Genomic DNA, 11,932 nt, shown 5'->3' on the forward strand with positions numbered 1-11,932 from the left:
GCTGCCCGGGAAGGTGCCGCCGTGAGAAGCTCCTCCGACCCGGCCCCTCGGGTCGTGCCGTGCTCACCTGCTGCCCTGCCGGCAAAAGGACCTTCTCGGTTGTTTCTCTGCTGGGCGCTAGGAGCCTGCGGGGGAGAGTGAAGAAACAGCTCTTTAAAAAGGGAGCCGTGACCTGCTGTGCCGGCGGCTGTTCGGCAGATGGCTAAATGGGCTTCTGAAAATCTTGAAGTATAACGCTGGTATGAATGGTGGTTGAGGTTACCCAACAGCGCTGTTTGGCAGGGGTGCCCACTGTCTGTGCAGCCCTCCCGTCTCTTGAATTGACTTTCTTTAGTTTTTATTAAACCAAGCACTGGTGAGCCAGCTTAGCCCTGGTAGATGACCTGAGTCTGATGCCACCGTGTGTTTTGCAGGCACAGCCTTCAAGTTCTCTTAGGGCTTTATGTTTATGTGGCTGCACAGGTATGAACAAGAGCACTGCTTACCCTGCACCGTCTGCTGGAAGGTGTTAGGCAACTGCTGAGCCCAGAGGACTGGGAGAAAGGCTTCCTTCAGAAAACAGCATTTTATGCAGAATATAACTTCAGCTTTGGAATACAGCTTCGATTTCTGTTTTGTTGTTGTTTGTTTTTTTACATAGAGACCTCCTGAAATAGTGAGAGTGGGTATTAATGATGTTTGTGGATCAGAGGGAGCCAAGAACAATCTTTAAAGTTTAGGGGAAACGAGCAAAATAATGAAGGCTGCGCACACAGTGCCTGACCTGTCCTGTCACAGCAGAGCCTCATTTCCTCTCCAGCTGTTAAAAGGAAGCAGAGGCACGAGACTTTGTGCCAGAATTTAGTCAAGGTAGAAGTCTTTTTAGGAGTAACAACAAACATAGGATATTTGCAAGGTCATTTTGGAAGTGGGGAAGGAGAGACAGGTCTCTGCTTTTTGAGAAAAATCTCACAGACAAGGCGATGTTGAACGCGAAGAGACAGAACTTGAGAGTTTAAATAGTAACTTTCTTCTGATTTGTAAGCAGTGATTTGTGTCAATGAAACAGTTCTTTAGTACAGCTTGTGATAGGTAATCTTGCACCGATTTTTTTATTTGAGCAATTTTTTTAAAGAAGTCTTGAAATACAGTTGTTTTGGCACAAAAGCCTCGGTGCCTTAGGAATTTACCAGTACAATAATACGAATAAGCTGGAGATGTTAAATGACTTTTCTTCATCTAGCTGGCATGCCTCTCTTAACTTTGGCGATAGAAATTGCGTGTATGAAATGTTGCTCAGGAAATGGCAGTGGTTGGCTTGGTACAGTTTAAAAATTGCATGTCTAATGGAAGATAACCTGCATGGTTGCTTGTGAAATAATCATTTCCTTCCCCATCTTCAGTGTGATGACTAATATGTTATCTGGACATTTCTTATGAAAACTTGGAGTTAGTAGCGTGTAAGCACATGGGGGGGAAAACTCTGCATTCTTTTTGATTAAAATGTCTTAAATGCTTTCTGTGTGTGTAAATCTCAAAAGTTCAGTTAATATTTTTGTGGGTAAATATAAGCGGTGACCCTTGATTACTGTATGTGTTCTTCTGAAGTACTACCAGTAGCTCCCATTATTTTAAATGCTTAAATTACTTTAGCCAGTTTACTGCCACTCTAAGGGGCTTCCTTATTTCAGGACTTACCTTGGCAAATGAATCATAAAATTTGTTTACTTCTAAGAGCTATGAGAATAGTTCCACTTCAGGAATAGCTAATAAAATATTTCTAGTTAACCGTGTGGCTTCGAGGGGGGCTATTAAAACAGATGAGTGTTCTGTTAATGTGTTGTTAAAAACTGCTTTCATCCATGTTTTTTCTGGTTTATGTATATGTTCTGAAACTTTGGCCAAGTTGCCTGCAGTTCCTCTTAGTAGCGTTTATGTGCAGATATGTGACATGGGAACTTTTTTCTGGTTTACTAGAAAGATTTATCTTGTCCTCCCCTCTCCCATTTCCTTTTTGTAGAGTGAATCTCTGGTGGTTTGTGATGTTGCTGAAGACCTGGTGGAGAAACTGAGAAAATTCCGGTTTCGTAAAGAAACCAACAATGCTGCCATTATAAGTAAGTTAAAAACATGTCTGACAAAAATTGCAAGGTCTTGCAGAAAATCCTGTCTCCTCTCTTCCTTCCCATGTAATGTTGCTGCTGTAACAGGTAAATGTGAGCCAAGAGGCAGTTTCTTGTGTGAACTTCAGTACTTCCAATTCTGTAATTTTAACAGTAAAGCAACACTGTTCTTATGATACAAGACTGCATCTGCTCTTAGTAAAGTATACTTAATTGTGGCTCAGTCTACCACTGTTTGTAAAACGATAGTAAAAAATGTCAAGGCAGAGACATTTTGAGTTTGTAAGTTTTGTAGCCTTTTAGTAGGGGAGTTTGACATTTCTGTCTTTGAAATTTGAGAAGAGTGAATCACAATGAACAGCACTTAGACTGTGCACTTCTCTTGACTTCAGTGATTTTGTGAAGTCATGGAATCGACTGAAGCAGCAGAATGGAAGCACAGGGAATATACTTGTGGGAGAATGTTGAAAAGCTTTATGCTTACATTGTATAAATCAATTGGAAAAAACATTGATCTATGTTTTATTTTGATTTATAGTGAAAATCGACAAGGATAAGCAGTTGGTGGTACTGGATGAGGAGCATGAGGTTTGTTAAATGAATTGTAAATAAGAGTATCTTCAGCCTGCAATATATTGTTGTCTCTAAGGTACTGCCTTAGTTTCAAATTGTTATCGAACTGTTAATCTAATTTGGGTCACAAGCTTATTTAAACACATGGCCACTCTGCATGTAAAGCACAGCACTGTTAATAGTGGAACTACGCAGAAGCAATTGAGTTGACTAATTAATTGCACAAAAAAAGTTACTTTAAAGCTGTTATGATACAACTAAGTAAAAAGCATCTTTGGCATCTGCGGGCTTTTTGTAGAGATTTCTGCTTTGTTTCCACGTAGATCTGCATATTTGACTCTGAGCTGATCTGCCATCAATTAGAAGCTAGGATTGCTAATCCTCTGCAGTCTCTAAATTTGATAGGTGGCATAATAAGGTCAGCCCAGCATGTAGCGTTTCTTAATGGTACACAGGGCAAAATTAAGTCCTTTCTAGCGATTTGAGCATTAACCATCGCTCTTATTCCCTAGAATGTAGAAGTTAATGTAACATTTGAATAGAAAGGGGACTCTTTTTTTGCTTGCCTAAGGAGGAAGGACTGAATTTTTCAAAAGCACCGTTTATGTAGCTGATTTTAACAGATACTTTTTGGTGTGCGCTTGCTTACTTCTGTTTAGCACTAGAGTTAGAAAAGCGTGGTAGGTGCCAGCGTATCCAACTAGAGCCCAAAATGTTTTCTAAAGTCATTATGCCTAAAATAGGGATGATTATTCATGCTAACATTAGTTCTGTGTTTAGTCATAGGAACCTATTAGCTCAGAAGTTTTCCTAAACTGTTCTAGTAATTTGAGTGAGAAATCGTTATCGGTTCAACTGTAGATGTACATCTAACTTACAACTGTTTCACTGTTTCATTGTTCTGCTTTAGCCTTCATGGTATACCTTCAAGTGCAAGATCATTTGTTCAAATATTGCTTGTGTTTAATGTTACCAGGGTATTTCTCCCGATGAGCTAAAAGACGAGCTGCCTGAGAGACAACCTCGATATCCTTTTTATGTTGCTGGCATTTGGTCTTACTGACTCCTGGGAGCTATTCAAAATGTTCAAAGTTGGACTTCACCTTTTTAGGCCACTACTTGACTGTGGTGTGACTTTACTGGTACTTTATTTGTGAGAAAACCTAGGGATCAGTTCTTAGGATGCACTGTCCCGCTTGTTGAAACAATGACTGACATATGTGAACCTTTCCCGAGATTGTATTTCCTTTTAGACTATATAATGCTTGGGGAAGTAAAGTGAAGCCATGCAGCTCTTACTGTAAATAACTGAGTAAAATGTACCAGTTTTGTAAAAAAAAAAAACAAAACCAAACAACACACACCGCAAAAAACACAAAACAAAAAAACCCAACAAAACCCAACAACAAATGAACAAACCACACACCAAAACCAACCAAACAAAAAAAAACCAAAAGAAACCCAAAACCTTGAGTTCAAATTCAGCAAAACACCTGAAACAAATGCTTAGTCTGCAAAGAAAGAATCTGGCTTTCATTAAACCAGAAATGTGTCGGTGGGTGTGGGAAGTCTTTTTACAGAGCTGGGAGAGGAATATTTGCGATGAAAGGGTGATATTTAGCTCTGATGTGAAACAGTAATACAGAGACAGCCCTCACACCCAGCTGTAGTAGAGGTTGGTAAAGGTGGGCAAGGTCAGTTCGGAAAGTCAAATATGGAAGTGAAAACAGGAGAACAGTGAGACTTACAAAATTTAAAGCATCTTCTAGAATGCAAGACTTGTTTGTGCCTGCATCAAGCTCTGATAACTGAGGATTATATCCTAATAAAGTCATTGATTTCTTGATTTCTTTAACCACAGAAAAAACATTTATTGTGTATAGTTACAAGTATCAGCATGATGATGGAAGAGTTTCTTATCCATTGTGCTTTATCTTCTCCAGTCCAGTTGGTGAGTGACCATTGTGAATGGTAGCTACTATGTGTTGTAAATGTGGGAATATTCTTTGCTATGGAAGATAAAATGAGTGCTTAATGCTCAAACAGTGGGTCAGATGCTTAAGGCTAGATGTGCTTATGGCACTGCTGGAAGCAAGGCACTATAAAGTTGTGGCATGATCTGGAGACCTTTGGCAGAGAGGGATCTCTGGTGTATTAGCTCCATCCTCACCATCAGTTCGTGACAAGTGTAAACACTTCAATCTGCCCAGATCTACGTAGTTGCCGGAAGTTTTCACTGTCTTTGGGGTTCACCTTTTAGGGCACTTAGGATGTATGACAAAAGAGATTCTTTCTTTTCCATTTCTGAAGGCTGAACGGAAGTGTTAGCTTCCTGCATAGCTGTCCAAAATGTGGTATCTTTCTAAATGCGCCTGCTCACTGTGTTCTCAGTGGTGTGCTAGGCAACACCCTCCTGTAAAGGAAAGGAACCTGGAGCACTCTGCATCTATTCATGTAGGTTTAACATAACATATTTCCTGTCACCGTTTCCTCAAATCTTGGGGAATCCTCAAAATAGGACCAGACAAGGCTCAGGAAGCGAGTGAGGAGAGAGCTGGAAGATACCAACTCCATTCCTGAGGGTTTCTGTTCACCTCTGTCCATCCTGCTATTTGGATGTTAGTGACTGGGTGTGAAGAAATTCCTCTTCTCCTCAGAAGGGCATGGGAACCCATGTCTACCCATGAAAGCAACAGGACTCTCTAAAAGGGTTAGGATGGGATTATTCGAGAGGGGGGGTTTCCAGGGTGTCTGTATGCAATGGGCAGCAACAGAGGATGCCTCCAAGCAGTGCTGTGCTGTGAAAGTCTAAAGGGCTGTCACAACTATGGGCGAAAAGGACGAAAAGAGGGCTCCATAACCCAGATCTGGGTAGGTGAAAGTGCTGGCTGAACAGACCTATGTTCAAGGAGAAAGAGGCTGTAATCTTAGATCGTCCCAAGTTTGTATACAGCAGTAGCTTCCTCTGCTTGTGTCACAGCAACCCTCAACGTAAGCATATCTGCGCAGGGAACTGTGTAATTTTAATAGAAGCCAAATGACCTGTGACTTGGTTTGGATTTAGAGCGCTGAATTGGTCCTGTGGCTTCCATCTGTGTTCTGAATTGTAATAGGGTAGCATGCTGTTATTAGTGGATTATCCTTGTTATCCTCTAGAAGAAGATAAACTGATTGCATTGTTTTATCATTCATTACTCTAGTTCTGAGTAACTAGATAGGTAAAAGAGTTTAGCAACTAGTGAGCATGTTCTTCTGTAGTTACCCGAGAAGCCTTGTATGAATGTGTTGGGTGTTACTTCTCTTCTGAAGGACAGATATTTTGTGAGTTAGAACAGCTGTAAGAAACTTCCTGTGAGACCTTCAAATAGCAAAGCAGGCAGACTTGTAGTACTTCATAGGAAAAGAGAGCTTAGACAGTGTTCTTTATGGGTGGCAAGATTTAAAAGTACACTTATATCTAGAAACTTCTAAAGAAAAGCCTTTTTTTTCTTGAGGTTTTCTGTTTCAAAAAATTTTCTGCAAACAGAAGTTAGTGGTTTGACTGATACTGGAGTCAGAAACAATGAGTTGGGCCTCTAAACAGCAGCTAACTTCAGCTGTGACTGAAGTTGCTCTGTGTTTGGGGGTGGGGTGGGAGTAATTTTGAGCTACCAATTTAGTTGGGGTATTTGGGGAGAGATTAGGAGGAAGAACAACAAATTCAAACTGACTTGGTTTGTTCTCAGTTCGACTGCAGCTCAAAGGCATATACTGTAAAGGTCTGTGTAAGTGTAACTTGCAAAAACATGAGAATCTTCCAGAAATAGCAAGAGGGTGAAGAATTGAATGTAGGGTAGTCAGCACACTACTGTAGCAGCTGGAGGTACTGCTTTGTTGGCTGTTGTGGTTCAAGTTTGACTGCTGCAATATGTGATGTTGGCTCTAAGCAGAAAGACAGGTGCATGTTGAGACCGTCAATTCAACCTGCATGACTATTACTTCTGAAAATGCTTTTCAAGTACTACATGTGAAAGTAAGGGCAAAGATGATAATCTATATAAAGAAATAGGTCACTTCCCTGAATGGAGACTCCAACTTTCAGTTTGGATTCATTTTTTAAAAAAACTCAAAACTTGTTTTTGGAGTATTGCAGTCAAAATAACTAAAGAAAACCTCTTTTTCTTTTTTTTTTTTAACAAAACTACAGGATGTAAGCCTGAACAGCAGATGATGTATGCTGGAAGCAAGAATAAGCTTGTACAGACAGCTGAACTCACTAAGGTATAATTGACTAGTTGAAATAACGGTCTCCCCCTTAAATGCAGGTTGCAGAAACTGTTTTGTGTCTTGCTTGAACCTATTGCAAGAAGGGTGTTAAGAGACTTTGTAATTACAGTGAACAGATTCTCTTTTAGGAAGACTGAAGAGAGGAGTATATGTGTTTGTGGGGATTTCTGGAGTTTTAGGGTAGAGGAAGAACTGTGCTGTCTAAAATATCAGTTAGTAGAACGGACGTCTTTACTTTGGGGAGTGAATGTATTGATGGGAAGAATAGACCGAAGTCTTACTATGGTGTGGTGCGGACTAGTTTTGCTGCCAGGTTTATGGGGTTGTGTGCTTGCAGAACATAGCCTTCAGAATAAGTAACATATGTGCCAAGTGCTGAACAATTCTGAATCTTCTTGTGTTGGCTTCCTCCAGTACTGAGACCAGAAGGAATCACTGCGTTCGCTAGGCGTAGGTATACATATATTTAAAAAAAAAAGGCCACCTAATTGTCATTTTGGAGATCGTTGAAATCTTTGCTTAATTGGCACCTAGACTTCTTAAAGTTTCAGTTTCAACCAGTAAAGCTAAATAGAGTCAGTCATCACTTCAGGTTCTTCACACAATGTGAAATGACTTCACTGTTCCTTTTTGATCTTCCTTATCCTGACTGAGTACTTTAACATCCCAGTAAAAATGTGTATTGGGCCAATAAGAGAATTGTGAACTTCTACCTCTTCTAGCTGTACCTTGTAAGAAAGGACCTCTGTTTTAAATTGGACATCAAGTTGATAGGAGGGAAGCAGAAGATAAGATGGTGGAAGCAATCAGTACAGCCCCAAGAAATCATTTTTCTAGGTTTGTTGAAACTACATCTTAGAGGCCTGACAATTGTAGCATCTTTAATAGAAAGGAAGAATTCCTCAGAGGAAAGCATTTTCCAGTAAGTGAGAAGGAAGAGTCGATGAGAAGAAGGTGAAAGCCTGGGGATTAGCTTTATGGGAGTTACTATCACCTGTTAAGTGGGAGAAATTCAGTCTGAAAGGCTTTTGAATGAAAGTCTAGGGGTGGCTATAGAGGTCCATGATCATCTTCCTTCTGAAGCTGGAAAACATAGCCTGGCTCCAGTTCGGGTTGCTTAATTGCTCTTCAAATGTGCTTTATTCTTGCCACTCGCTGAGCTGTGTTTCATTTTAGCTCATGCTGTGACTTCCTCCTGGTGTGATTTCTGCATGTGACTCAACTGAGTCCTCTTATTTTGTCAGTGGCTTGCATATTACCTTGGCTTCTGTTAAGCTGTTCTGTTCTTGTAACACTGAATTTTGGGGTTTCCCCCTATCTTTTACTTTAAAAAACAAAACAAAAAAACCAAAACAAAACAAAAAACCAAACAGTTGATAGTGGTGGATCACTGTCTGAATACAAGAAGCAGTGTCCAGAGCCCACTCCAGCAGAGATGAGAAATGAGGAAGAAAAGATAAAAAACTTGAATTGTTTCCTGGAGAAGATTAAAATGGTGAAATGGCTGAGGACATGACTAAATAGGAAGTTCATTCCAAACAGCAGGTTCACTGAGAAGCTTGTTTTGTGAGCCTTACAAAATCCCACCCGTTCTATTGGCTTGAGCATGCTTTTTGCAGCTATGTACTCCCTACCACTAGAAGGGCAGGTAACTGATTTAGTGCTGACATAGCCTTATTTTCAGTGTTGTCAGAATAGTAACAGCAGCCTCCAGTTAAAGTATTTTTCTTGTTTTTATTGCCTAGAAGAATACTTTTGAAGACCTGTGGATTTGTAAAATTTCCTTACCTGACTTCTGAAAAGATGATCCATTTGTGCGCATCTCAGAGACTCCAGTTAGCAATACAGAATTAACTCAGCCTCTCTTCAAGGGGCTCTCTTCAAAACAAGCCTCTCTTCAAAAAAAACCCCAAACAAAACAGTTACTTGCCCGTATGGAGTGTACATAGTATATTGGTGTCTCTGGTCTTGCTTTCTGCTTCAAACCTTCTGTTGAAGGTTTGTTTAAGACTTCCGCAAAGCTTTGGGTTGCTGGTTTTTGTTTCGTTTGTTTGTTTTTCCCCAAGTTTTCTATTTTGAGGTATCCCAGGCTTGTTTCTTACAGGGAAAACAGTATGCTACTGGATACCATGGATTTATTTCAGTTCAAAGAAGGAATAAATGTGTCTTGGGCTGAGCAAAATTCCTGAACTTTGGGCTTAATTCAGCCCAGAGGTTAAATTGATTTGTATTCTTCAAACAGACAAGCTTCTTGCTGAGACAATGCATATGAGATGGTGCCGTTTCAGAGTAACTTTAAATGTAGTACATGTGGTGTTCTCACATATTCTTAAAGGAGAAGAGTGAAGTCTGGAAAGAGGAATGACGGGATTCTTCTTCAAGTTAGTAATATTCCTTGCCACTTAGTCTTGTGTATTTTCCACTGATGTTACTTTAGAATATTAACCGATCCTTTCAAGAAAGCGTGTGAAAACTCTGGGTTGGTTACTGGTTTATTAGGGCTCAAACAACTCGTGTGGAAAGGTATTGATTGCATTGTATGCTTATCCCTTTCAAGTACCATCACCTCGAGAACTTATGCAATGCAATTTTGTTTAGGTATTTGAAATAAGAAATACAGAAGACCTAACTGAAGAATGGCTGCGTGAGAAACTGGGCTTCTTCCATTAAGAAAACCTCTGTACTAAGTATTTATGTACCATCCTGATAATACTGGAACCAGACATGAATACTTACATCTAAGAAATGCACTGTATTTACATCTGTTTCCTGCAGTATATCTCTTGTGCAAAGTTTGTGCAAAGAATAGCAGGTCTGTCTCCTTGAAGTAACAAATCTTTGCAGGTGTTTCCTTATTTGTACCTGTTAAAAGGGAATACTCCTCTGCAGGGACTCCTTTTGCACTCTTGTGACTAATATTTCTATAACTAAAATAGTTCAGTGCTGGATTTATAACTTATCTACAAACATAATTTGGGAGCTGATGCTAACTTTTTCTGAGCTACAGATGCATCCTTATGACATATACTAGCCATTTATATGCAGAAATTGTGTACTGTCACTTACTTTTCAGACTTTTGGACTTAATGTCTTCTCAATTTTGAAAACTACTCCCTGGAAGCATTTAGTATTAAAAAGACAAAATCCTTGTGCAGCAAATCCATTTGTTTATCTTTCCATTGAGTCCATGTGAACTTTCTCAGATTCTTGGAACTAATTTTTGTCATTCCAGTAATTCCTCAGTTGACTGAGTCAATCTTACTAAATTTCAGGGCAAAGCTTTGACTGTCCAGTTCTCATGCTAATGCAGTCTTACAGGAACTAGGTGATAACTAAGGGCTGAATTACAACTCTGGTTACTCTCGTACCAGATGTCTTGCATATATAACTTATGACACTGTTAAGAAGTTTACCTCTTTGCTCATTTCCTGTTATATGAACACCTGTTAATACTGTGTGCCTTTAATTTGTTAGCTTTAAAATGACTTGAGAATTTTACACTGCCACTTATTACAAATTTGGTAAAAACTTTGTTAAAGACTCCAAGTAACATTTTTTCCTAGTGCCTAGTGTTGCAGTTGACATCTGTTTAAAAAAAAAAAAAGCTAACCTCATTTTCTTTGAAATTCCAGTCATCTACTCCATTTGTAGGAGTCAAGAGGTTAAAGCTTTTGATGATAATGAATGATTTGTATCTCTTTTGTTATAAAACTTGGCCATGCATAGCTTTTGAGTACTTTAATTACAGTCTCTAACTTTCTTAACTGCTTGTTGGTCAACATTACATTCCAGATAAAGCTTTTGCATAAGTGATAATTTGATTTTCATTTACTTACGGTTCATCTCTTTGAAACAGCAAATATTCTAATGTGAAAATAGTATTTAACTTTTATAAATGACCAGTCTTTTTACAGGTCTGTTTTATATTGCATAGAGTAGTTGTCTGATATGGGACGTGTTCAGCCCATGCAGTGGCAAAAGGAGTGCTCATGTGACAGTATCTCACTCACTATCTTGCTCATGAGTGTTTGTTGTGCTACTGAGTAAGTATCTGCGTAAGAGCAGCTTCCTGTTGATAACATACCTTAAAATACAGCTGCCCTAACAAATCTGTTTGGTGAGAAGGAATGCAGTGTTAAATTTGGAGGCCAGTATTTCATGCTGTGAAACCTTTGCTGAAATAAGGTTTGTTTTTCATTTGTAAACATATGTTGTGTTAGTGTTCAAAACACTAATTCCTCTAAGATCGCAAGGAATTCATTTGCAAAGGTCCTCAGTGTTGGTAAATCTCTTCTTAGTTTGATGTTACTGCTCATTTATTTGTATACAAATCTGACTTGAGAGGAGCTTTTTGAAATATGTGTTAGAATGATCCGGTTAAATTGACCTTTCAGTGCGGGAAAGAAATGCTTGTAATTAAATTTCTGTGTTAACGTAGTGAACTGGAAAAACAATTCCATTTCCCTGGACAAAAATGTTGATTATGAAACTGTTGCTTGATCATTCTGTACTACAGATCAATAAAAGCAATGTCTTTTGTGACAAACATTGTACAAATAAGACTTTGGCTTAAAGAATAGTGTCATGCTAAGTATCGGTCTTGAAACAGCAAGAATCTTGTTTTGTTGGCATTGTGCTGAAGGTAAGGCATGTCAAAGTACAGCCTGGGTGAGAGGGAAGCTGCTGCTTGCAACGTTTGGCTTCATTTGCAGTGGGGAAAACCGGATTAATAATCTTTGTCATTGTACTTTGTACACTGGTGGGCTGCCAGCATCCAACTGCTGCTTGCATGGATCTTCACAGAAATAACTGTAAAAGGGGCCTGCCTCTCAGGAGGGGAAGGGAGGAGCTGCTGCAGCCAAATGATTGAATTTGAGTCTTCATCTCTGGATCACTCCACCTTCTGCTAAGAAAATATTGCTACTTATGGCTATGTCTTCAGTCTGAATTTTTTCACTTTGGATGTTCTTGTTGCCTCCACTTAAGGACTT

General features: G+C 39.4%; 1 protein-coding gene across 1 annotated transcript; it reads left to right on the forward strand.

Annotated features, from left to right (window-relative positions):
* Window positions 1-1,999: 1,999 nt before the first annotated feature.
* On the forward strand, window positions 2,000-11,483 carry GMFB (glia maturation factor, beta; the record flags this gene model as incomplete). Its single annotated transcript, XM_009702525.1, has 6 exons — window positions 2,000-2,096; window positions 2,641-2,690; window positions 3,652-3,701; window positions 4,544-4,626; window positions 6,862-6,935; window positions 9,540-11,483. Coding segments are annotated over 6 exons (426 nt in total), but the record flags the coding sequence as incomplete, so codon positions are not given.
* Window positions 11,484-11,932: the final 449 nt, after the last annotated feature.

The sequence above is a fragment of the Cariama cristata genome, unplaced genomic scaffold, assembly GCF_000690535.1.
Source record: "Cariama cristata isolate BGI_N322 unplaced genomic scaffold, ASM69053v1 scaffold19386, whole genome shotgun sequence".
NCBI classification, from domain to species: Eukaryota; Metazoa; Chordata; class Aves; order Cariamiformes; family Cariamidae; genus Cariama; species Cariama cristata.